This window comes from Strongylocentrotus purpuratus, unplaced genomic scaffold, assembly GCF_000002235.5.
Source record: "Strongylocentrotus purpuratus isolate Spur 01 unplaced genomic scaffold, Spur_5.0 spur5_scaffold_6, whole genome shotgun sequence".
Lineage (NCBI taxonomy): Eukaryota > Metazoa > Echinodermata > Echinoidea > Camarodonta > Strongylocentrotidae > Strongylocentrotus > Strongylocentrotus purpuratus.
This window is the reverse complement of record NW_022145612.1, coordinates 44,287,729-44,314,949: the sequence shown is the minus strand read 5'-3', so window position 1 is coordinate 44,314,949 and position 27,221 is coordinate 44,287,729. Positions and strand designations below refer to the sequence as shown.

At 36.1% G+C, this 27,221-nt stretch overlaps 2 protein-coding genes across 2 annotated transcripts in view; one reads left to right on the top strand and one right to left on the bottom strand.

The window, feature by feature from the left end:
* LOC579906 (histone acetyltransferase type B catalytic subunit) overlaps positions 1-1,470 on the bottom strand; it is a 12,529-nt gene extending 11,059 nt beyond the window's left edge. The window contains exon 1 of the mRNA XM_779998.4: positions 1,376-1,470. Coding sequence (XP_785091.3) covers positions 1,376-1,382 — 7 coding nt within the window. The 5' untranslated portion in view covers positions 1,383-1,470. The remainder of the gene's footprint in view (positions 1-1,375) is intronic.
* On the top strand, positions 1,369-27,221 carry LOC115917948 (calcium-binding mitochondrial carrier protein Aralar1-like). The gene is made up of 18 exons (XM_031000273.1): positions 1,369-1,472; positions 1,625-1,859; positions 3,064-3,136; positions 3,875-3,931; positions 4,324-4,466; positions 4,960-5,075; positions 6,822-6,961; positions 7,563-7,709; positions 9,175-9,313; positions 10,177-10,270; positions 13,907-14,061; positions 14,882-15,037; positions 16,457-16,590; positions 17,147-17,287; positions 17,738-17,876; positions 20,190-20,348; positions 22,143-22,233; positions 22,670-27,221. Exons 3-18 carry the CDS (start codon positions 3,086-3,088, stop codon positions 22,839-22,841), a joined length of 2,034 nt encoding a protein of 677 aa, XP_030856133.1. The 5' UTR covers positions 1,369-1,472; positions 1,625-1,859; positions 3,064-3,085; the 3' UTR covers positions 22,842-27,221.

The window sequence follows — 27,221 nt, the reverse complement described above, 5'->3', positions numbered from 1 at the left end:
TGGAAGTATGATGGCTGTGGTCTGTCTCCTATCGCAGATATTTTGATTGTGCCACCGCATGGCCAGTTGCATGGGGTGGCCGCAAACCGGCACGTAATTACGTGATTTTCTGGTTTGCGGCGGGGGGTGTTAATACACACATAACATGCGGGATCGTGTATGATGGTATGTGTGCTGATGTGTGTACCCGCTGTGACCCGATAGTTTCTAGTAGTACGTACCCCCGTATGGGATGATCCATTCAGTAAAAAGGTGAAATTGTTTAAAACTTGTAAAATTTACCGTAGCAACAGATAAACATGAGAATTTGGGTTACCCGTAGTAATTTGGTATATGCTTTGATCGTGACGTAGCGCATAAAGCTTTGTGACGTACGCGTGCCGCAAACCGGGTTACGCACGGCCGCAAACCGGGCAACTTTTACGTCTTCTAAAGTGGACAGTACTGACCACGCTGTGGGTCAGTTACGTTATTTGTGCCTTCTATTTAATAACTAAATATATGAACTCTCTATTGACGGTATTGAAGTATTCTGTGAGTAATTGCATCAAAAATAAAATCGGCAATTCCCACTGGACGGCCGCACACCGGAGCCGCTACTCTACGCGTAATAAATTTTGTGGGTTGTCCGCGTCTTCCTGAGAATTAATCGCTCATAACGTTAAAGTCTCTGTACAAAGTCAATGTGAAATGCATAGGGAAAATCATTGCAGAATCCGTTTTTTTGCATTGCCAACATGCAGATCGTAAATTAAGAATCGTCCACGAAATTGCGGACACTTTTCTGCAGACAATCCTCGTTTATGCGAACGATCCTTATTCTCCGACCAGCGCCCCTACTGCATATAGATCTAGACTTACAAATAGGCCTAGATCTAAACCTAATTCAGTAGGCCTAGGCCTAATTGACAATTGTTTCACATGATTTATACAATCAAACGATTTGATTTTGATAAATATTTGACTGGTCTGACTAAATCTTAAAAAGTAACTGTTGCAACATCAAGTCCCCTAGGCCCAGTGCAATAGACATTACACCGACTCATGAACATATTCAGTATCATATTCATTGGCTTGCCATTACCATCATGACATTGGCATTGCATCAATCTTTATTATCATCCGACTTCCATTCCACTGCACTGCACTGCCATAGTGCACAGGCAGTGCAGCTGTCAGCAGTCTGCACTGTCAAAATAAAACAGACTCAACAAAGAATAGCCTAGATCTAGACCTACATTAGAAGAATGTGGATATTTGACAAGGACATACTGAGTGTGCTCATAATACAATGGTATAACATTTCAATTTATTCAATGGGGAAGGTGATACGTTTTATTCGCTATCAAGTTTTATGATGAATGAAAAAACTTACCCGCCATCTTGATTTCGCGCGAGACAACTCGAAATTCATGACCCCGGATGTGATTTGCTCATATAACTTCCGTCTGCATGGAGGAGGTTACCACCAGGTCCGGTCAGTCAATGTTTTCCAGCTCCGATAATAATTTCTGAAAAATGCAATCTTGCCAATAATTATTTGATTGACGAGCCATATTAGAAATTTTGCACATTAACTGTATCATCTCACCATCATTATATCATCTTGTTTTCTGTATTACAGTGACTTCTGCCGCTACCCATCGATTTCATGAGCTGCTTGCTTCCCGCGGGGTCAGCTATCACGCACCGAGGAAGTGACAGCAACCCCTTGAACTTCGGGTGCTAGCTGAATCCAAAACGAGAGTCGAGACGCCGTCTGGCAGCTAGTGCAGTGCAGCGCAGGTTCAGAGAATCTGGCACCCGACTCAGCAGTAATAAAGATTGGTCTCAGGCTCAGCTCATTTCTTTATAATATAGTAAGTAGTTCTGTTCTATAGTATAAGAAGTCTTTCATGTCTTTATTCAATTAAAATCTAGCTCTAGGAAGTCTCGGCCTACAAACAATTATAAAGGGGTGACCAAAGTTCACAGACATTTTAGAACATAGACTTACAAAATGTGATATTCGATCGATGATTTCTCATATTCTACACAGATGTATTTAGATTTATTTCAATTATTACCAAATGAACACCATAGTTTTTTACTACAGATTGGTTCAACTAGAAAATTTATCGTCAAAATCGCGTTCTAAAGATTTGATGTCCGATTGTGCATGCGCATGCGCGCTGCATCTAAAAAAGTTATAAAAACACCGAGACCTAACTTCACGCACAGGGGTTTGCAGTTGATTTATCCAAAAAAGCAATCTATCAAAAATAAGGTAATATCGTAATTTGCAAGGAAAGATATCATACAATCATTTGGTAGGGCCTACAACATTTTACTTACAATTTTGAGGAAATCTGCTGTCAAAATTGAAGATTTTCAGACCCTTATCGGTCAGTTGATAATTTTTCGGAACGGACGCAAATGATTGCAAAATTTGCCGATCTTTCGTCAATATTTTCACAATTTTGTACCCAATTCCAAAGAAAATTTCATCTCTGGGTAATTTTATGTGCCTCTTTCCATTGGTGATTTTCGAAATCTTACTGATTTTTGGAGAAAGCGAACTTTGGTCACACCACCATACAAAGTACAACAAGGCTACCATAAAAAAAATCAAGCCAAGGTTAACAATTCTTTTATTTGTGACATAATGATTAATAAAGTCATTATATTACTACTACTACCATGACTACTAGTAATAGTCTTGGACTTCTTGAAAACGTTAATCTTGATCTTGAAGTAGACTAGATGATAGATCTTGTCAACTTCAACTTGTTTTTATTATATTTTAAAAATGCTGTATGTATTCATTTTGTGGTGTCCTACTTTGTCAAATGCCTTGCTGAAATTCTGCATTATTAGCTTATAGACCAGGTAAGTACATACTCTATTCTGATTCTGCCATTAGGATGAGCACAGCCACTCGTTTGGTGCAACCAAAAAACAAACAATATTTTACCAAACATATTCCTATTTAGAACAATTTCAAATATGAATAATGAAGATTTTTGAGTTGTAAATCTACTACAACTGAATTTCACGTTGCCTTTTCCTTTCATTGATATTTAGGTTGGATACAGCAGCTGACAATATGTTCTTCAAGACAGCCTCGTGTGAATCTGCATCGTCTGCAACACGTCGGGTAAGGCAACAGATTTAATCATCCACCATTTCATCTTTAGCCGGGGTCAATTACCATCTTTTAAAGAACTTTTGTTTAGTTTTTAGTGAATTAAGATTACGCTCAAAATAAATGGAAAGTATTTTTTGTAAGACAAGTTGATGCATTTCATTCATTATGACAGGCACAGGAGTTTCAAACTCTGAGCTTCTGTGTCATTCATGCTCTTACCTGTAAAATATTCAAATGCATCTCATATAGTTTACATAGGGTGATGATTTATGTGTACTATGCTTAGTGCTATGCAAATCAGTTCGGAGGATTGGTTCCCTCAACTCTCATTCTTGCCTCAATCATTTTAACATAATTTCCTTAGATTTTTTTGACATAATGTCTTGTCGGCTGTCATGTAGCATTTTGAAATGTCCCTGTATCTTTAACAAAGGTCTCTGGGTTGCATATGACTTGAAACGGAAACAGATATAGTTTTTAAGATCATGGTCTCAGACTTTGATATTTGGTTCAAACATATCTTTGATATCCCCATTAGCAACAAGTTATGATTGATACAATACCAAAGATTTGAGTATGCCTAAAGATGTTAGTAAGTTCTTAAAGCTGCTTGAGCTTGAATCATACCAACTATTAAAATAATTTCAGTGTTCATGGATTTCGATCATCCATTATACTTTGTAGCATTTGTGATACAAAATGAACAACTGTTTTGGACTAATCCATTTTACTTTTCCTTTTTCATAGGCACTTCACCTTGTGAAGAGAGCAGATCCGGTCCAGCTCCGTAATGTTTTCAGCAAAGTGAGTATATTATAATGTACACAAGTATTCAAACAATTATACGTTTTGTCATAGGGCTGATAATGATATGATATATCTAGTGTTGTATTAACTCCAGTTATCTTCATGGAGTGTTATTATTAGTATTAAATACTAAGTGTTTGGTTGCATTGGTGCCTGGGAGGGGAAGAGTGATTTTAATTACAGTGACCCTTAAGTCTCTCCTCCCTTGTGTCACAGTCGTGTGGTGTAAACATAAAAGTTAATGTACAAAGATCTTGGGGTTGGTCCCAAGCATAGCACTTATATCCTTTAGTAAAGATTGTGACTACCTTAACACAGAGACCCACATACTTTGTCTTATCACAGAGTTGCAATTTATACTTTCTATTTCTCCATATATTTTCTTTCAGAATGCAAGCATTGAGCAGGGTGGGGAGCGTTTCATGACCCCTGAAGATTTCATCAGAGGGTACCTCAACATGCAGCCCGAGAGGAATTACAACCCGGATACTCTCAAGCTACTAGCTGGTGTCGCTGATCAAACAAAAGATGGGTCAGTCATAGATTCTTCTTTGAACCTCCAGTATTTCTAAATTTACAAGCAGTTCTGAAAAAATTCATTCCCACATGTTGCGTTATGATTTTCAGTCTTTCAGTCTTTTAATTTGCAATGTGATGTAGGATGTTAAATACATTTTGTTTAGAATAACGTTTTAAATGCAATGCACATTAACTACTTTTTACTATCAACATTTCTGATAAAGAATGAGATAAAATATATTTTGTAGAGGGGAGGGGGCCTGGGCCCCCTGGATCCGGATAACCCCGGCTGGAGTCTACGGAATATGCGTGTTAAACCAAAAAAGAATTGCATACAACGGGGCGATAGGATAATGAGTGATGCAAGTGTATTTCCAATGCAGCAAATATGTTCATGTTTTGACACCCTGCATTTTAACAGTTCTTGTATTTCCGTTTTAACTTGCTGATTCCGTTAAATTAGGAGATGCTAATATAATCTTTGCTTTATATCCTTGATGCTGCAGGTATATATCATTCATTGAGTTCCAGGCCTTTGAAGCAATGCTCTGTTCTCCTGATGCCACTCATATGGTAGCTTTTCAGCTCTTTGATACCAATGGCTCAGGATTTGTCTCTTTCAGTAAGTCCTACACGATTCATTACAATCAGTACAAAGTAAAATTTGAAAAAAATGATGGAATCAGATTGTTGTCTTGCTCCCAATATGCTCCCTCTGTTCTCGATGCATGCTCCAGTTCAGGGGAGAACACTCTGTTTCTCGGATAGAACATAAACTGGAGGCCCTGGGTGTAGGAGAGTCACACCTTATTTTGTTACCCTTCCAGATGAATTCAAGCAAGTTTTCAGCCTTACAGAAGTGTATCATGAAAATGTATGATGAAAAAGAAAGAAAAAAGATGCAGAAACCAATAAAGCAAATCAAATCAAATCAATATGCTCCCTCTGTTCTTGATGCATGCTCGGGTTCAGGGGAGAACACTCTGTTCCTCGGATAGAACATAAAGTGGAGGCCCTGCATGTATGGAAGCAGGAGACCGTCAAAAACATGGATATACGTCGTGTCGTAATTCGAATTGCCACACTACCTAAATACTTACGTCGTGTAGTAATTCGAATTGCCACACTACCTAAATAATTACGTCGTGTCGTAATTCGAATTGCTACACGACTTTATTCCGAATTACTGCCCAACGATTTAACGTCATGACGTTAAATGAATTAACTACACGACGTTAAATAATTAAGGTCGTGTAGCAATTCAAATTACTACACGACCTAAATAATTACGTCGTGTAGTAATTCGAATTGCCACACTACCTAAATAATTACGTCGTGTTGTAATTAAATACTGCTCAACGATTTAACGTCGTGTAGTTAAATCATTTAACGTCGTGTAGTTAAATCAACCAATGAGACCGTTCGTAATATATGCGATGCGAAGACCGGCCACTACTATAGCGCGCACGAACACGCATCGTATACATATTTTTGGCGCGCAAATATGATGTTCGCATCGCATATATTACGAAAGACCTCATTGGTTGATTTAACTACACGACGTTAAATGAATTAACTACACGACGTTAAATGATTTAACTACACGATGCTAAATCGTTGAGCAGTAATTAATTACAACACAACGTAATTATTTAGGTAGTGTGGCAATTCGAATTACTACACGATGTAATTATTTAGGTCGAGTAGTAATTTGAATTGCTACACGACCTTAATTATTTAACGTCGTGTAGTTAATTCATTTAACGTCATTACGTTAAATCGTTGGGCAGTAATTCGGAATTACGTCGTGTAGCAATTCGAATTACGACACAACGTAATTATTTAGGTAGTGTGGCAATTCGAATTACGACACGACGTATATCCATGTTTTTGACGATCTCCTGCTTCCATATGCATGTAGGATAGTCACACCTATGTACGTTAATATGCTACACTTGCAAAAAGGGTGTAAACCTGGATTTTAGTGTGCCTGTAATTCACAATGGGTAAACTACATAAAGATCTTTGGGATAGGCTGCATAGAACTTTAAAAATTACAAGAAGTAGAAGAGAAGAGAAAAGCATGACTGAATGAAATAAATACATGAGTGAAACAACAGCTACTGTTTGTCATTTTTCCATTTGTTAGGTGTAATATAGAAGGGAATGTTTTTCAATTGTGGTTAACATAAAATATGGTGGTGGTTAATAATCTGAAGTTCAGGAAATGTACATACATTTTAACAGAAATTCTCCCCCCCCCCCCCCCCCCCCACCCTATAATTAACCCTATTCTAGGTTTGAGAAATTGTTAGTAGGGAAAGGGAAATTTTATTTTTGTATCTTATAATTCTGTATACTCTTCCAGATGAATTCAAGCAAGTTTTCAGCCTTACAGAAGTGTACCAGAGAATCCCATTCAACTTTGACTCCACTTTCATCAAACTACATTTCGGAACGGAAAAGAAAAAAGAGCTCAGCTTTGTGGAATTCACACAGTTTCTACATGTAAGGCAAAATCCTGTTGAAAATATATAAATATATTTAGTTTTCAATATGATTTTAGATAGTAATCTATCGTAAAGTTTATTCTGTAATTAAATGCATTGTTGCATTTTATACATGCTATCATATTGCTGAGAATTTAAAGCAGAAAATGAGCTAAAGTCATTCTAAGAAATGTGTAATTATTTCTGTTTATATATTTTATTATTAACTTAGATGTAATTATACAGGATTAGAAATTCAGCTGTAGGATTGTTTTACATCTTGATCTTCATAGATATTATTTGACAATGCCAATATAATATGTGCTCAAATAATTACTTCAGTCTAATCTCGATTTTATTGTATAATTACATTGACAATGAGATTGCAATCAAGGTCACACCACATTATGCTTAACAAAATTATGTAAGAATCGTAATACAATTTTGATTAATTTCTCTGTTTTAAATTTTATCAAAATTTGAATTATGTTACAATTAAAAATAATTTGGATGAAATTTCAAAGTTATGAATATGATATTTTTATTTACGGTGATATTGAAAAATGGGTTGTTTTTTACTAATGTTACTTGGACATCTATGCAAATTTCTTTTTTTACAGAACTTGCAAGAGGAGCATGCAAAACAAGCCTTTGTCAAAATGGACAAGAACAACGTAGGCATGATTTCTGCATTAGACTTCAACAAGATCATGTCCACCGTGTTGGGTCACATGCTGACTGACTATGTCCAAGACAACCTGGTCACAGTAAGTATATAGATTCTCAACTATTTCTCTTAAGTTCAACTGAAGGACAATTTTCTGAATAGTGTGTACCGATATTGTATGTACATGTAGTTTATAATCATTTTCAATACGTTGTTAGGCTCTTTGTAAAATGATATATTGCGGAAACCAATAAACTTTTTATCTATAATACAGTGAAATATAACATTTTCCAAATTCTTTTCTTTTACAACCAGAATTGCCCTAGTGAATTTCAATGATCATAATATTATGGAAGTGTTAATTATAACTTTGTGTCAGGGTTATTAGTGGATATACATACCTGCCAACCACCCCGATTTAGGCGGAGTTCCTCCCCATTTTTCATACCAACTCCGAATTCCGAATGCATGCCTCAAAACTCCGATTTTTTTTTAATTTAATTTTTTTTTTTTTTTTTTTTTTTTTTTTTTTAGTGTAATGCACTTGGAGAGTATATAACTATTATGTTTGTATTTCGAAATGTAAAGCGCCTGGAGCATGTTCATGTAAAGGCGCTCAATAAATACCAATATGTATGTATGTATGTATGTATAAGACTAAAGCATAACACAGCACTGATAACCAGATCACGTCGACATCCGCGCTCGCGGTCATAGAAGATATACACAGCGCAGCCCGAACATGATCGTTAGTTCCCCCCCCCCCCAATCTACGGGCTACTACCCCAATCCTTCGGTGGTTCGCGACCTCGTAGTCCATCCAGAAAAATTTACTCCTAATTTCTCTTGTCTCAGGTTGGCAGGTATGGATATAGCTGTAATCTGCACATCATGTATACCAATCACCACAAAATAGTTTGCTCTGTATGTAAGCGGCTCCACATTGCTATACTATATTCAAGAAATTGGTTCCAAATATTACTCCTATGAAGAGATATTGCAAGTTTGAATACACTCTCAACTACAGCTTAAATGGGACGTGTGAGTAGACCATTCGACGCACCCCCGAACGCTGGCACTGACAATCTCTCATATTTTATTTCATGTCCTCACAGCATATACATGTTTCAGACTTTGAAAAGGTTGGAAAAGGAATGTGGAATTTTGTTTTATGAAATTCTAGGAATCCTGTCTTTACTGTGACTGTTGAGGTTTTGTGGTCTAGTGGATAAGCCGTTCGACTGTGAATCACAGGGTCCACGGTTCGAGTCCCGCCACACTGCACTAATGTCCTTTGGCAGGATATTAATCTACTTTTGCCACTCTTCACCCAGGTGTTAAATGGGTACCAGTAGGAAGGAATTCCTTGAATGCTGTGAGCGCTGAAATCGGCAGCCTAGCAGAGCCAGTGAGGGTAATAGTTGGAGAGCCTGGAATACCATGCATGGTGGATATGTACGCTACATGAATATCCAATATTGTTATTAATATTAATACCAGTATGTCACACTTCAAGGGTATGAAGAGTATTTTTATGAAATAACCTTTTTCATGACTCTTTCAAGGTGGCAGGAGGAGAGACCAAACATCTGGTCAGCTTCCCGTACTTCAACGCCTTCATCAGTCTTCTTAGGGACATGGAACTCATGCAGAAGATCTATGAACAGACCACCGGTGGCTCCCATACGCATCCTGTAACCAAGGGTAAGTAAGGTTACGACCTCAACCTTCAAGGTCTTGACCTTAACAGACAAAGGTCACCATAGTCATTTATTGGGTTTTGTCAAGGTTCTTGTGATCATGATAAACTTTGAACCAGGTTGCAGATCTTAGTGGCCAATAAGCCTTTTAGGAACCAAGAAGACAGGGGAAGGGGGAAGGGTAGTATTTGGGAAGATGCAGGGATCAATGAATGATGTTGAGGAAGCCATTCATTCCGGTTTCTGATATGACAGTAGGGGTGTGGGGAGGAGGGATGGGGAAGGGAGGAGTCATGGGGAAGGGAGGAGTCAGTGATAGTTGAATAATGTTGAGGATACCAAACCAGTTTCTGGTATGACAGTAGGGGTGTGGGGAGGAGGGGGTTAGGAAGGGGAAGGGATGAGTCTGTGATAGTTGAATAATGTTAAGGATACCAAACCAGTTTCTGATATGACAGTAGGGGTGTGGGGAGGAGGGATGGGAAAAGGAGGAGTCAGAGATAGTTGGAATGATTGTGAGGAAGCCGCTCTAATTTCTGAAACCGCAGCAATTATTGCAGTGCATTTTGTGGTGACTTTGAAGTGTGTAGTAGATGGAGAAATGAATATATCAAAGACATGTATAGTGGGATTCTCCAAAACTTGAATTAATTTTAGTAGTAGGTGAGAATTTTCAGGGTTATTTAGGCCTGCAGAATGATAATAAAAATGATTATTATTTTTAAAAAACTCCAGGGATGCCTACTCTTTGCAATAAAGGATCCAAAGCAAGTGAAAAGAGAACCAAAAGAATGTAATACACTATGCATGTCTAAGAATCATGTATTATCTTGAAATATTCTCTTCCTTTTTTTTCTCTCCCTCCAGAGGAGTTTCTTCATGCAGCCCAGCAATATTCCCAGATCACCCCCATGGAGGTAGCTATTCTCTTTCACATATGCTGCCTGGAGGAATCAGTAGGGTGAGTCAAACATCACACTGTCTTTGCCTCAAAACTCTCCTCTATCTATACCACAAGTGAAAATCAAAATCTTATGGGATCACCCTCACCCTCACACTAGATCAGAAGAATCAAACTTTAAGAATATGAAAATTCTGCTACTGTTGACAGCTGCAGGATACACCTTAAAACTTGTCTATGCTTTTCCATGTTCCCGATGGCTTTGGGTCCTGTGGTGAACATACTTTATAAATAATTGTCAATACTTGTCAACATCTAAAAAATGTTTTTCAATGTTACCCATTGACTAATGGACTGGTGTAAACATAGACATACCTTTACAATGTTTTTGTTATGTTACCTGATGGTTTTGGGACCGAACATACCTTACAAATGCTTTTCAATGTTATCTGAAAGCTTTGGGACCTGTACCAAACATGTCTTTAATACTCTCATCTTTAGTATGCCTTTTTCTCCTTGGCTGAAGTGCATAATGATTTTCTTTGATGTTACCTGATGGTTTTGGGACCGAACATACCTTACAAATGATGTTCAATGTTATCTGAAAGCTTTGGAACCTGTCCCAAACATTCCTTAAACACTCTCATCTTTGGTATGCCCTTTTCTCCTTGGCTGAAGTGCATAGAGAGATAATACCTTCAGGTTGAAATAGCCCTTTTACTAATAAAAAAAAAGGGGTTAAGATTTCAAAGCACTGAATTATTTTGTAAGCTCTGGTTTTTTCCTTTCCCCTTATGATATATCTGTGGTTTATGAGATAGAAAATGAAGTGAACTTAGGAGGATAAGATAATAAAACAATGTTAGTTGTAGAGATGAATAAAGACAGTTAACGTTGGAAATCAGGGAATTACACAAAATTAAGTTAAAATACATTACAGAAATTGATTAAGACAGAAACTATATTCTTATGATAATTATAAATGCTAATTTTTTGTTGATTTTTGACAGAGAAGACCAAGAAAATAACAAGGAAGTAATGATTTCACTTGGGTTAGCAAATATATGGTGTTATAAAGTTTTTGTGACGTGTAATTATCTGTCCACTATTAAAATCATAGCTAGTAAATTACCAATCGCATGGACTTTTTAACATTAACTTTGAATGAAAATATCTTAAATAGTTTTTATATTGAGTTTTTGTAGCTAATTGACAATGATACATAACAATTAATTTGTTTAATAATATTTGGAAAATCTAAATCAGTGAATGCTTCCATATGTTTCAGTGGTAATAATATTGTAATTTCATGTTATTTTTATCTAAGTATTCAAAGAATATTTAAGCGTAAACGGTGAGTCTCGGTTATTATTGTGTATAATGAAATGAAGTTGGTGCTTATTTCATAACTAACCCATTTTTCTTCTGTATTTGTATCTGAAAATATAATAGACTTTCTCTCCTCTTTTCCACCAAATGACAGATACACGTAAATAAAATTTAAGAAATTGTAAAGAATAAGAAGTATTTGACAAGTACTGAATTTTACATTACATTTTTATTGGGAAGGGCTGTACTAGAATCATGAACCTAATAAAATTGTTGGCAGATTTACAATCGGTTATTAACAGTTTTGTGCAATGTGCAAGCCAAGGCTTATTTCTTCTTTAATGTCTCCCACACACTCTCTTCCCTTGATCTGGCCACATTGGACAATTTTCATTCAAAATTGGCTTTCTTGTATTAAATTTGGAGCTCCTTATTATTCAGCTTGGTCTGGAAAGTAAAATCATAGATGTCTATTTATTTCCACCTTTTCCAGACACATCTCATGTGGTAATAAAAATATCTTAACAATTGGCTTGCTCAGGACTTATTTGATATTTATGATGTCTATTGCTTCATCAGTTTCAAACATTACCCGTCAATTGTTTTGAATTCCTAAATCATCAGCTTGGTGAGGGATATACACTATAATGTGAGGATTATATATTTTTAATCCTTTGTGAACATTTCTTGAAATATATCCTATTCAACAAAAATATGTATTATATCTTTAACTTCATCTAAATATGGAAGAATATCTCAATATGAGTTTTGACTAATGTTTCTGTCTGGTGTGATTATATGATGATTACATAACTACCTTTGTCCTAATGTCCTGTATGACATATGGGGAATTACCCTTTTTTTGGGGGGAGGGGGGATTTCTAAACAATCACCTTGATCTATTTATTCCATATTTTTTACTTTAATTGTGGGATTTTTTGGTGTTTTTTTCTTCTAAACTAGCACCCAGTCACTATCTTAAAGGTATTACAAAGTTTTGGTATGGGGTCATGAATTTGGTTCAAATGAACATATTGGAAGCATATGCGATTCTACAGCATTGTCGCGTTTGAAATTGAGTCTAAAGTTATGAAATTGTAAATAATAAACTCTTTATGTTGTATAGCGCCCTCTCAAGGTCAAGATATCAATTAAGCTATAAAACAATGTTTCTTGACTAAAATCGACCGATTTCCCCGTTTGGAAATTATATATCACAACTACATATTCCGAGATTTTCATGGTCGCAGCTACCATCGTACGGCCGTAGGCGCTATTTGAAATTTATCAAAATTTACCGGGAGCACCGGTAAATGTTTATATTCAATTTTTCTCGAAAGCAGAAGTGTTTTAGGGGTTAAAATTTCTAGTGCTTATATTACACCCACAGGGGCATCCAAATATATCAAAATTGTAAAGAATCACTATCCACCCAATTTTCAAAATTTCCCAAAACTTTGTAATACCTTTAATTTCCCCTTTCACAAGGCAATATAACCTGGGCTTTTATCATACTGAACAGTACTTATTGAAATATATACTTGAGCGTTTGACCTAATAACGTGCGCACGTGCTGACATGTTCACATTTCTGAACCAGTGAGCAATTAAAGTTTCAATTGGTAATTTACATGAAAACTGGAGTACTTTTTATCTTGAATGCGTCTCCTCTCACATACACACCTCTTCCTATCTATGCATACAATAATTCTGAGAAGTTTGATGAGCAATACTGATCAGACCAGGATCTTTGCTGACCTTTCATGCAGTGTTTACGTTTGCTTTTTATACCCTTTGAATGCATAATGGACACCAGTAATTCCCAGAGCATAAAATAATTGTGTGTAGTCTTAAATGTATCATCCAGTTCTCATGTAAAATAACTTTATTATGGAATCAACAAACAAGCGATTGATAGAGGGATGAAGACTCATGAAGGAAATAGCATTTTTTTCTTCTCCCTTTTATGAATGCAAGGGGGGGGGGGTGATAACATTTTTGATTTGTTATTGGGAAACTTTAATTTTAGCACAATTCATTAAACTCGCTAATATTCTAACAAGTAATATTCTAAAGTACAGATTTGCTCGAGAGGGGCTTCAATGAATTAGGCACTACGGTACATGGAATAAAAGCAGTGAAGAAGCCAGCACATGAAGACTATCTGGGCCCAAAACTTGTCACCAGTGACAAATGACAATTTTTGTTATAAGCTAGTGCAATCCTTGCTTCTGATTGGTTATCAGCAGATTTGTCACTGATTTTTGTCATTTTTCATTGAAAAAAAAGGCTTTGTGAAACAGTTCCCAGGTGTAAGATACCATAAAAACATTTTCAGTTATTTTTGTGTGCATGAATTGTGTTGCAGACGAGTCACGTTTGAGGATCTAGTGAAGATTACGCCACCGACCGATGTCATCAATAAACTCCAGGTGTCCCAACCCAAGGAGAAGGTGGAGCGTACGGCCATGCTAACCATCTTTGAGTCTGCCTACAGATTCGGCTTGGGTGCTGTGGCAGGAGGTAGGTGAAAGTTACGGGCATTTTCAAGACAAACCTGAGGGTGTTTCACAAAGATCCTAAGTTGAACTTATCTCTAAGTTGGACTTAACATTTATGGAAAGCTATTAGCATCTATGAAAATATTTTTTAAAAGTTTTTTTTTTAAGACATATGATGTTGATTCAAATCATTCATATTTTCTATTATCAAGGAGATTTCATGTTCTTGATGTGGAATTTATAAAAGGTCTAAAATATTTGAATTTTCATTTTTTTAATATATTTCATTTTAAGGCTACAAATGGCTCTCCATAATTTTTAAGTCCAACTTCAGATCTTTGTGAAACACCCCCCAGATTATCAAACCGTAGATGCTGTTTTGATTTGTACAGAACTTACTCAACATTTTCAAGTGAAAATGAATTAAATCAGTTGAGCATGAATCGATCTTAAACCCCGTTCTTGGGAGGGCGATGGGTCATTTCATTTTGAATCCCTCACCCTATTTAATATCCTTCTTAAATCTTAAACAATATAAAATATTGAACACAGACATGGATATATGAACTACAAAACACAGGCCATCAAAGTCAGTTCCACAAAGATTTCATCTATTGCTAGTCATAGATGAATACAATAACATTTTCAGACCAAATTGTTCATCTGACATTGATATCATAATGCTCTGCCACATGCGGAGAAAGAAAAAGAAGGAAAATTCTCCACAAAAAGAAAATTAATTAAAGAAAAGTCTATCAGTGTGTAATTTATGTAGAGTCAATTTGTAATGATTTGTTGTAATTTTAATGATTTCAAAACCTTTCAATATGAAATTATTCCAGCTACGGGAGCCACAGCAGTCTATCCCATCGACCTGGTCAAGACTAGAATGCAGAACCAGAGGAGTGGTCAGATGGTGGGTGAACTCATGTACAAGAACAGCTTTGACTGCTTCAAGAAGGTCATCAGGCATGAAGGGGTCTTTGGTCTATACAGAGGTGAGGGCTTACAGATCAGGGGTCAAGTGCGGTGTTATAATAATAATAATAATAGCTAGTTCTTATATAGCGCTTTTCAGGACCGAAGGCCCTCTCAAAGCGCTTTACAGATATATATATTATTACCCTGGTCATAGGATTCAGGCTTACCCGCACACAATGTATTCAGGGGGGTGTTTCACAAAGACTAGTTGGACTCAACTATGGCAGGCTGTTCATGCCACTGTTTGCTCTCACCATTATGATCTTTAGATAATATAATTTCCTTCAAATAATGAATTATCCACAAATGAAAATTCTGTAGATTTGTGACCATGGATTTGTACGTCCTTGAGAGACCAATGCCAGTAAATTGTGAGAAAAAATAGTGCCATGAACGGCCTGCCATAGTTAAGTTAAACTTAAAGTCGATCTTAGTCTTTGTGAAACACTCCCCTGGTTTCAGGAATCCATATCGTTCCTGTTTTCAAAAAGTGACGGTACGGAGGAAAATCTGCATGCAAAGTGTATGTGATTTTCATTCACTACCGTCACTTCGTGAAAATAGGGACGATATGTCACCGACAGATCTTCATTGATACTTCATGCTGTGTATACATTATTTGACTTAACAGATTACATTGAAAATGTGTCATTGGTTAAGGGTAAATGATTTCTGGGTCACCACAATCTTTATTACCTATTAGGTTTGCAGGCATTTGCCAGTCATCACCAGATGTCTTTAAAACCTTATGTCCAATGTCTTGTGTGTGAAAGAGCCAAATCAAACCATCAGTTTTTAACCTTATCCGTTAAGACGAAGTGGTGCGGCCAGTCCACAAATTGATTTATGAGATACTGAACTGTCACTTGCTGGGCTTGGAAAAACAATGAACAAACGTAAAGGGGAAGCTTGACAGATGACGCGTGTCATATTAAATAGTTCATAAAACCATCTCTGAAGGCTCTAATGAGCTATTTTTTTTTCCAAACATGTTTTAATATTACTCTTTACAGGATAATGAGACTTAAAGGGCTGAGTTTTATTCTCCTTTAATAGAATAGACACTTTCAATTTTTCATACCACTTATTCATTTTCATTATTCTTGCAAACTATTATAATTTTGTTCAAAGTACAAATTTCAATGTTGTTGAAAAAAAAAAATTTCATAGTTGCAGTCTGAGCATGAGCAGATAAAGGTCATTGCAGACCAACTTGTGAAATACACAGAGACAAAATACTGGATACGTGCTCATGAAAGTTATGTAATCATTATTCATTTATGCACAAGCAGTGCACTCCATGATACAAAGCTGGAAATTTTCTTTGAAAAGGGGAAACTAAGGCTATTTATGTAGCACCTCCATCATGTTTTGAAGATCTGTGGATATTCGGGGTCATTTGGGACATGTACTAATCGTGATGTGGTCTATTGCAGGTCTTCCACCTCAGCTGATTGGAGTAGCACCTGAGAAAGCTATCAAGCTAACCATGAATGACTTTATGAGGGACAAAGTCAGGAGAAAGGATGGCACGTTTCCAGTATGGGGAGAGATGCTTGCAGGAGGATGTGTACGTATTACTACATCAATAAATATTACATTTTTTTTACATACAAAATATTCTCAGGTCAGTCTTGCTACACTGTGAGTCATGGGTTCAGATGTATGAACTCTATTCTATCAGTACCTGTTTGCTGAATATTATATATGGATATTTAATTCTTATTCTGTCTTTCTCTTTATCCTCTCTGACCTTTCTATCTATGATTTACCCCACAGTTTTTATTTTTCCTTTTTTTTTTGGGGGGGGGGGCTTTTCCTGTGTGTGCTCAGAAATATCTTTTGAATATTTTGTTTACACTTCGTTTTTCTTATGCCAATTTTTTTTTCTCTCAATTATCTTGAAATCGTTAAAATCAGAAAGCAGGTTCATTTTATAGTTGCTGAGATTCAGACTATTCATAGAGCATTTTGCTGATATATTTTATGTTAAACCTTTGACATTTGATGGGCTGGTGAGTCACAGCTGATGTTCAACAACTGTTAGAACTTGTTAAGTTCAGACTAGACCCAGAGTATATTTTTTTATAGTTTTATGTTTCCCTTTAAACTTTGACCTTTGACAGGCTGGTGGGTCACAGGTGATGTTCACCAACCCTTTAGAGATTGTCAAGATTAGACTGCAAGTAGCCGGTGAGATTCAGACAGGTCCCAGAGTATCTGCCATCACCGTTCTGAAAGATCTTGGTCTCTTTGGACTCTATAAGGTAAGAAAGGCCAAAAGCATGTACCGGTACTGTATAGACACTACATATTTTTACATATTTTTTATGCACAATAAAAGCATATAATTTCAGTTTCGCTTTAAACAGAAATTATTTAAAGAAATGGTATTAAACTACCTCATAAACTATCTTGCAGAAATTAAAACCACTGACTTGTATTTGAATTACAATGTTCACATGAGAAATCACTATTGCAGGGTTAATATTTTTTTGCAAAAACGACTGAATGGTTGGGGGGGGGGGGAAGAGAGGGGGAGGGGAAAACAGAGCAATAGGAACATCTTCTGCACACTCCTCTTATTATTATTAAATAGCATTTCATTCCACAAATAAGACTGGTGACCCCTTAAACAATGCCAGTCATTATGCCGCGCCACTTGCATGCAACGTAAATTGACTATCTTTGTCTTGTTTTGATTTCTTGCGTGTCAGGGGTCGAAAGCCTGCTTCTTGCGTGACATCCCATTCTCAGCGATCTACTTCCCGACTTACGCTCACCTCAAGAAATACTCTGCCGACAAAGATGGTCACAACTCGCCTCTTTCCCTTCTCGTATCTGCTACAATCGCTGGTAAGATGTCTGTCGCTCTTATCGTGTCATATGTCATGATTTAGTTGCGGGAGTTTTACATTGTCTGCCTCCTTTTTCCTCAGTTTAGATAGCTAAGGGGTAATATTATATTTGTAAAGCGCTTAGAGTCATTTGTATTAAGCGCTATATACAAATTAAATATTATTTATTTTGAGGGATACAGGTGACATGTTCCCACATTCTCACATATTACAAAAGTCAGGAACACATCATTTTGAATGTTGCCGTCCACCCTCCCACCAACTCAAATATATCAACTTCCATTTCTGTAATTTAATGATTAGCTATAACTAAAAAGTATAAATAAATGAATAAAAAGTGTCTATTTAAAAAAAAACGTTGAGTACATGTCTACATAAAACTTGTTTGTTATGCCTCCGCCACCGAAGGTGGTGCCGGAGGCATCATGTTTTCGGGTTGTCCGTCCGTACGTCCGTCCGTCCGTACGTCCGTCCGTACGTCCGTCCCGTTTGACCGTTATCACAATATCTCAAGAACCATTTAAGATTTAAACTTAAGACTCGGGAATAGTATTTATCACCATAGGAAGACGATCTGATTAGATTTTGGAGTACGTAGGTCAAAGGTCACAGGTCACAGAGGTCAACTTATGAAATTCCTTGTATTGAGATTGTTAGCGCGATATCTCAAGAACCATTTGAGATTTAAACTTCAAACTTAAGGATAGTATGTATCACCATAGGAAGACGATCTGATTAGATTTTGGAGCACGTATGTCAAAGGTCAAGGGTCACAGAGGTCAACTTATGAAATTCCATACATTGAGATTGTTATCATGATATCTCAAGAACCACTGGAGATTTAAACTTCAAACTTAGTGATAGTGTGTATCCCTATAGGAAAACAATCTGATTAGATTTTGGAGCACGTATGTCAAAGGTCAAGGGTCACAGAGGTCAACTTATGAAATTCCATACATTGAGATTGTTATCATGATATCTCAAGAACCACTGGAGATTTAAACTTCAAACTTAGTGATAGTGTGTATCACTATAGGAAAACAATCTGATTAGATTTTGGAGCACGTAGGTCAAAGGTCAAGGGTCACAGAGGTCAACTTATGAAATTCCATACATTGAGATTGTTATCATGATATCTCAAGAACCACTGGAGATGTAAAAACTTCAAACTTAATGATAGTGTGTATCACCATAGGAAGACAATCTGATTAGATTTTGGAGCACGTAGGTCAAAGGTCAAAGGCCACAGCGCACATTATGAATGCAAAAACAGCTTGTGATCGCGTTATCTCAAGAACCGATTGATGGATTCATGCCAAAATTAGGTCATGTTTGTTACTTGCAGAGCCAATGAACTGAGTAGATTCTTGGTTCATAAGGTCAAAGGTCAAAGGTCATGGGCCCATTATGTATGCAAAAATAGCTTGTGAACGCATTCTCATTAGAACTGACAGATGGATTACTATTTAACTCAGAACATCTTGCAGAGCCAATGAACTGAGTAGATTTTATGGTCATGAGGTCAAAGATCAAAGGGTCATATATGCATATGAGAAATTGCTTGTAATCACAATATTCTGAGAACCTGTCAATGGATTACCATTGAACGTGAATTCGATTTTTTTTTTTCTGTTTTGGTTTGTAAAATTGCTCTATAACGGAGGCATCATTTTCGACTGCGCGCAGTCGAATTCCATCTAGTTGTTGTATGTTGGCAAACTTTCATTTATCCATAGTGTATAAAGCATCTCTGTGGTCGGAGTCCATCTTGCAAACATCAGTTGTTTTTTCAGGAAAGCTAGAGCAACTATGCTGCAAGGATATGAATTTAATTTGATAACATTAGTCTACTTGTCTTTTAAAATATGATGCAAAGTGATGTTAAAGGGATCCGGTAACTTTGTCTCAGATTCTAAAACAAAATCCTGGATTTAGCTCATGCTGCAATGATAATTATAAACCTTTAGGTCAGTCAGGAACCTCATGACTTTTACAAGCCGATTGCCTCTCTGAATATCAAGATATTTATGATTGGAAATCGAAACCTAATTTTGCGTTCGCCTAACAGTTTTCATGACACTACAGTCTATGGGGGAAAACTAGTATTGTAAAAATCGGTCACTCAAAGACTTTTACTTTTTTAAGGCACTTCTTGATCATTTTGAAGCATGATTTTTTTTAGGGCTTCAATATTACACCATATCACAGACACTGATAACACATAGGGCCATGCATCTTAACATTTAACATTGTTAAACGATGCCTTTAAGAAATGTCTAGAAACCCAAATTTGACTTTTATTGTTGATCAGGTGCACCTGCTGCGTACTCTGTCACACCCGCCGATGTGATCAAGACAAGACTACAGGTGGAAGCAAGACGAGGTCAGACCACGTACAACGGAGTGATAGATTGTGCTAGGAAGATCTACCAACAAGAGGGTTTCAATGCATTCTGGAAAGGAGGACCCGGTAAGGATATTTTATTTTTATTATTATGTATTTGGCGTCACCTGAGCCTGGGAGGTTGAAAGGGAACTGAATCACTGCAACTCCTGGATCTCTCCTCTCAAAATAAATAATTGGGGGTGTGCAGGTAGTCCACTAAACCGGGGTTTCCCCTACTCTTATAAAATAGGGCAGTGGGTATTTAACGTGCAAAGGTGGTGACTCTCCTGTACACGTGGCCTCCATTTAACGTCCTATCTGAGTTGAATGTGCGTGACCTGACATTTACTCTGGCCTTCATCTTCATTTCATCAAAAGTAGAGGGTTAGGGTTACAATTGGGTTTGGGGTTAGGTTTTGGGTTGGGGTCAGGGTTAGGTATAATGTTTTTCACCAGGGTTGAAGTTAAAATAATTATTATCCCCTCGCCGACGAAGTAGGAGGGGATATAGAAACGCTGCTGTCCGTCCCTCCGTGCGTGCGTGCGTCCATTCGTAACAAATTTGGTTTCCGATCGATAACTTCAGTAATGTTTGACGGATTTTAATGAAATATGATATGAAGGTACATGATATCAAAATACAGGCTAAGTTCGATTTTGGAGTATGTAGGTCAAAGGTCATAGCTCATTAAATATGCGAATCTGGTTTTCATTTGATAACTTGAGTAATGTTTGACAAATTTTAATGAAATTTGATATGAAGGTACATGGTATCAAAACACAGCCTAAATTCAATTTCGGAGTATGTAGGTCAAAGGTCATAGCTCATTAAATATACGAATCTGGTTTCCGATCCATAACTTTAGTATTGATTGACAGATTTTAATGAAATTTGATATGAAGGTTCATGGTTTCAAAACACAGCCTAAGTTCGATATCGGAGTATGTAGGTCAAAGGTCATAGCTCATTAAATATACGAATCTGGTTTCCGATCCATAACTTTAGTATTGATTGACAGATTTTAATGAAATTTGATATGAAGGTTCATGGTTTCAAAACACAGCCTAAGTTCGATATCGGAGTATGTAGGTCAAAGGTCATAGCTCATTAAATATACGAATCTGGTTTCCGATCCATAACTTTAGTATTGATTGACAGATTTTAATGAAATTTGATATGAAGGTTCATGGTTTCAAAACACAGCCTAAGTTCGATATCGGAGTATGTATGTTAAAGGTCATAGCTCATTAAATATGCGAATCTGGTTTTCATTTGATAACTTGAGTAATGTTTGACAAATTTTAATGAAATTTGATATGAAGGTACATGGTATCAAAACACAGCCTAAATTCAATTTCTAAGTATGTAGGTCAAAGGTCTTAGCTCATTAAATATACGAATCTGGTTTCTGATCCATAACTTTAGTATTGATTGACAAATTTAATGAAATTTGATATGAAGGTACATGGTATCAAAACACAGCCTAAATTCAATTTCCAAGTATGTAGGTCAAAGGTCTTAGCTCATTAAATATACGAATCTGGTTTCCGATCCATAACTTTAGTATTGATTGACAGATTTTAATGAAATTTGATATAAAGGTTCATGGTTTCAAAACACAGCCTAAGTTCGATATCGGAGTATGTAGGTCAAAGGTCATAGCTCATTAAATATGCGAATCTGGTTTCCGATCCATAACTTTAGTATTGATTGACGGATTATAATGAAATTTGATATGAAGGTTCATGGTATCAAAACACAGCCTAAGTTCAATATAGGAGTATGTAGGTCAAAGGTCATAACTCATTAAATATGCGAATCTGGTTTCGTAACCAATTCATAACCTGGAAATGTGATTTGATCTCTTCTCTTTCCAGCACGTATCTTCCGATCATCACCTCAGTTTGGTGTTACCCTGGTAACATATGAGCTGCTACAGAGAGCTTTGCCATTTGACTTTGGAGGAAGGTAAGCAGTCATGTCTTTCTTTTCCTTTTTTTAAATTTTTATTCATTTATTCTTTATATCCAGAAGAGGAATTTTGGTGATTTTTTAATATCGGGATACAATCTATTGTTTTCATCGCAAATTGTAAACAAGAAAGGATCACATTTAGTCACAGTAGCAATTGATTGTGCAAAATAGTAAGAGAGGGTTTTGTATTTATCATATATATTTTTTATTTTGTAACTATTTTCTTCCTAGAAAGACACATTTTATAGTTTTTCTATACTGTTTTATAGTTCTATCTGTAATATATTGAACACATTGAATCAATCTACAAAAGAAAGTATATATTGATATCTTATTATATAATTCCTCTATGCTACTTTATAATTCTACCTGTAATATATTGAACACTTTTATCCTTAAACTACCCTCATTGTTTGTTTATTCTCTGTAGCCGACCGGAGGGATCCCAAGTGAAGCTATCCCATCATCCTGCTGACCTACCTCCAGTCAACCCAGATCACATCGGTGGCATGCAACTAGCTGTGGCTACCTTCTCCGGTGTGGAGACAAAGTTTGGTCTCTTCCTACCAAAATTCAGAAACCTGCAGCCGCAAGCAACCTAATCCAACAACTATAAGTAATGTTTTTTTTTAATTTAAACCCAGCTTAGAGCTGCTTATATTCTACTTTTCAAAAAAGTATAGTTTATACGTGTATATGATAAGAGGCAAGTTGGTTTTCTTTCACTTAGAAGGCATGAACGTTGAATGTTCCAGTGCGTGTTGTACGAGAATAGAGTATATACTATATATTGATCTTTTATATACAGTACACCTTAAAAAGGGGTTTATACGAGCTGAGAGCTATTAAAGGCGACAAACACATGATATGAGGTCATAATGAATCGAGTCTAGTCACATAAACACATGGTGTTATAGTGATCTTTGACAAGGTTCATCACAAATGAATTTGACTGTAACTTATGGATAAACTGATGGAATATACACTATATATTGGCCTTTTATATACAGTACACCTTCAAAAGGGGTTTATACAAGCTGATAACTAAGGAGACGATGACATGGGTCATGTGTTTTGATATGAGGTCATAATGAATCAAATCTAGTCACATAACAACATGGTGTTATAGTGGTCTTTGACAAGATTCATCACAAATGGATTTGACTTCAATCGAGGGAGAAACTGAATATATACTATATATTGGTCTTTTTTTATACAGTACACCTTAAAAGGGGTTTATATGAGCCAAGATGCTAAAAGACAATGACATGGGTCATGTGTTTTGATGTGAGGTCATAATGAATTGAATCTAGTCACATAAAAACATGGTGTTAAAGCGGTCTTTGACAAGATTCATCACAAATGATTTTGACTGTAACCTATGGCGAAACCGACAGAATATATACTATATATTGGTCTTTTATATACAGTACACCTTTAAAAGGGGTTTATACGAGCAGAGAGGTTGAGAGACGATGACATGGGTCATGTGTTTTGATATGAGGTCATAATGAATTAAATCTAGTCACATATAAACAACATGGTGTTAAAGCGATCTTTGAAAAGATGCATCACAAATGAATCCGACTTCTACCTGTGCAGTAAAGTCAATTGAAGGACAAGTTGCTGATAAGCGCTGGGTTTGTGCACTACTGAAATCAAAAGAAACCTTGCTACTAATGAATCGTGGACAATACAGGGCTTTAAGTGACATTGATTGCATGTGATTGAAGTTATTCACTAGTCATTCATAATTAGTTTGTTGAAAGTATATGGAATAATGTCAACATTGACATTATAAATGTAAGCAGTTTGTTAGTTAATAAACAGTACAAATATCTGTGTTTTTTTAAATACTATTGTACGATTTGAAAATTAGCAATTGAGACTTATCTTGATTTGTTTGAGATTAACTACATGAAATTTTAGGGTTTTTTTTTTTTTTTTTCGACAATATTTAAGTGTAGGAAAGCCATGATAACTCACCAATGGCAGTACATAAAGTGTAATTTCTTTTAATTCATTTGAAGTTTGCCAATCTATGCAACTATATTGTGAATTAGAAATATGTTCTTGTGGTGTACATCTTGCCTTGTAAGGGTCAAATGAGATCAAAATGAGTTTAATGATCGCCAATAATTTTAATTTTCTTTAATTTCTTAATGCGAATGGCTGTTGAGGTTATCTTGTGATATCATTTTATTATTTGCCAAATCTTTTTCTGTGATATTGATAGATTAATAGGCACATAAAGGTTAGATCATATAACCAGAATTGGACAACATCACAGAATGTAAGTTGCAGTCTTAACCCTTGTCATGTATCTCCCCTTTTCCCTGACTTTTCTTTTTGGGTGGAGGATAGTCCTCTTCTCTACCTGTCATTTTATCATAATATCTAGTTTGATATTCTACTCTCTTTTATTTATTCTTTAAAGACATTAGAAGGCTCTTTCTCTCTCTCTCTCTTTCTCTCTCTCTCTCTCTCTTTCTGGATATGAATGATTTCACCCATGAATAGCAGAGATCAAATTGTATTTTGATTGAATTATTAACATTATTTTGTTGATGTGTATTATTTTATTTCCTTACAGATGTGAGATTTAACATGTACAATGCATCTTGATTTTTTAGAACGTAATTTTAAGCATATATTTGCCATCCTTTTAAATTAAGTTGAAATTTACTTAAAACAATTTGAGTTCTCTGTAGGCAGATCGTCACTTTGGAGCCAAAAGTGCATTGACCCTGTGAGAAGGTATATGGGTTAACGCCCTTCTGGCTCCATACAAACAAGATGATCTTTTATAGGGGTGACTATTAAACCAGATATGAATATACCATGCTACAATGGATGTAAAACTAAAGGCTAGATTACAGTTGCTAGCTCTAATACCACATTAAAGCATGACTTTTGTTTAATTGTAGATAGATGAAATTTCTTTATTTTTTGTTAATGCCTAGGTCACAGATGGGTTTGTCATGTTTACAAAATCTTCTTTAGTGATGTGAATTCTTGATTTTTGTATTGTGTGTGATTTACGAAAGCCCTTATGGTACTTTGTCCTCCTTGCATCCCATTGGTCCTGCACACAATTGGTCAAATGCTAACAAAACAAATGAAATGTTATATACTGTAAGGGGATAGACTTAGGTGACTGACATAAACCTAACCCTTGACCCTAAAACTATGCTTGTAGGACCGATGATGAAGATGACCGAATGATTTTCACTTATTACTCTTCTATATATGGCATGTGCTATCTCTTCATTATTTTATCTCTTTGGTTCCTCCAGTATCATAACAAATTTTGATGAATAATATGTGTTTCTTGGATACAATAGTCCCCCCCCCCCCTCCCTCCCTTTTAAGCTAAATTGCCAAACGATTTCTAAAGTTGCAGTAATATCATAATGTTACATGGTTAATTTATTACTTCAAAGAATAAAACCAGTGATAGCTATAGTAAAATACCTCAAAACTCAGTTGTTCCCATTGTGAGGGCTGGGCCTTCCACTGTAAGGTACAATATAAGATCAAACTGTATCATTAAAATGTATCAATTTGTTATTATTAAAACATCAGTTTACTTAAGGTATCTAGACTGCATATCACGAGCAGTGTGTTACTGGTTTGACTTGGGATGGATTGAATATGATTCAAATATGAAAACATTTGAAAATATTGAATTATGAAATGTATCTTGCTAGTACTTACCAATACTTTTTCTCTCTTGAATTGGAAGGTCGACAAAGTGGTTACATGCCCAATTTTTTTCTGTTTTGTTCCTTTTTGACACAATGAATCAGTTGATTGGGTTATTATTGTAAAGAGCTGTTGTAAACAGATAGTGATTGTGTACTACTTCATGGGCATTTATATCAGACTTTTTTTCTTTTTTTAAAATAAAGATATATATTGTGATTTGAGTGTTGAGGAAATATTGTGGCCATGGAATGTCATGGAAGTGTGCTATGTTTACTGACTAGATCAATCAGAAGTTGGTTTCATGGCCTGTATAGTTGGCAAGGAAGATGGGTCGACTTCATCAGAACCAAAAGTGCGTTGACTTGTATCGTGTCATATCACTTCAAGTCTTTACAGAACAGTTTCCAGATATCTAGCTTGTATAATGTTACACAGTCAATACCGTTCCGACTCTTGAGACATTATCATTGTGTTTTTTGTTTTTTCCTGATGAAATGCTGTGCAGGCTTCATGAAGGGTTTTACAAAGACTTTGGGCTTCCTTAGGGTATGTGTTCAATGAACTGTTGACATTATGACAATTTTTTAAATTTTCAACTTCATTAAGTTCTAGATTGTATTTTACCTGGTACATGTAGTCAATGATTTCTTCTTAATGTTGCAAAAACAGGGCCTTTATATAATAGACAGGTGTGGTTTCCTCAGAAGCAGCTACATACAGTGTACTTAAAAGCTTCCCTACGTTTAATATGTTGGTGCTCGTTTGTCAGGGTTTCTTTGACACTAAACTACTTGCCAAGAAAGGATAGTTCGCAAAGCCATCACTCTAGAACAAATACTTGTACTTTTTTGCACCAGCATGTATCTTTAAACATGTGCATTAAGTAGCCCTTTCTTACTCAAAAAACCCCTAGCTATTTGGGTGATGGATGTACACGTAATTGGATTGCTTAGACCCTATAAACCATTGGTATTTATTTAACTCCTAGTCGGGTTCTCTTTGTGTGTGTTGTGACTATTGGTGTAGCATTCTTGACAGCTACATGCCCTCTTCGAGTCTAGTCTTCATTACCTATGATGTGGTGTGTAGCTAGACCTTTTTAACACTATTGTATTGTATAAATATATACAAACTTGGATTGTTTTATGAAAATATATCTAGATGATATTCGATTCTACTACAGCAAAGTTTCTATGATGACCGAGTGATGGAAAAAGGAAAGGAATAAATTTGCTGCACAGTGCTGTGCTTTTTTGTACAGACTTGAAAAAAAA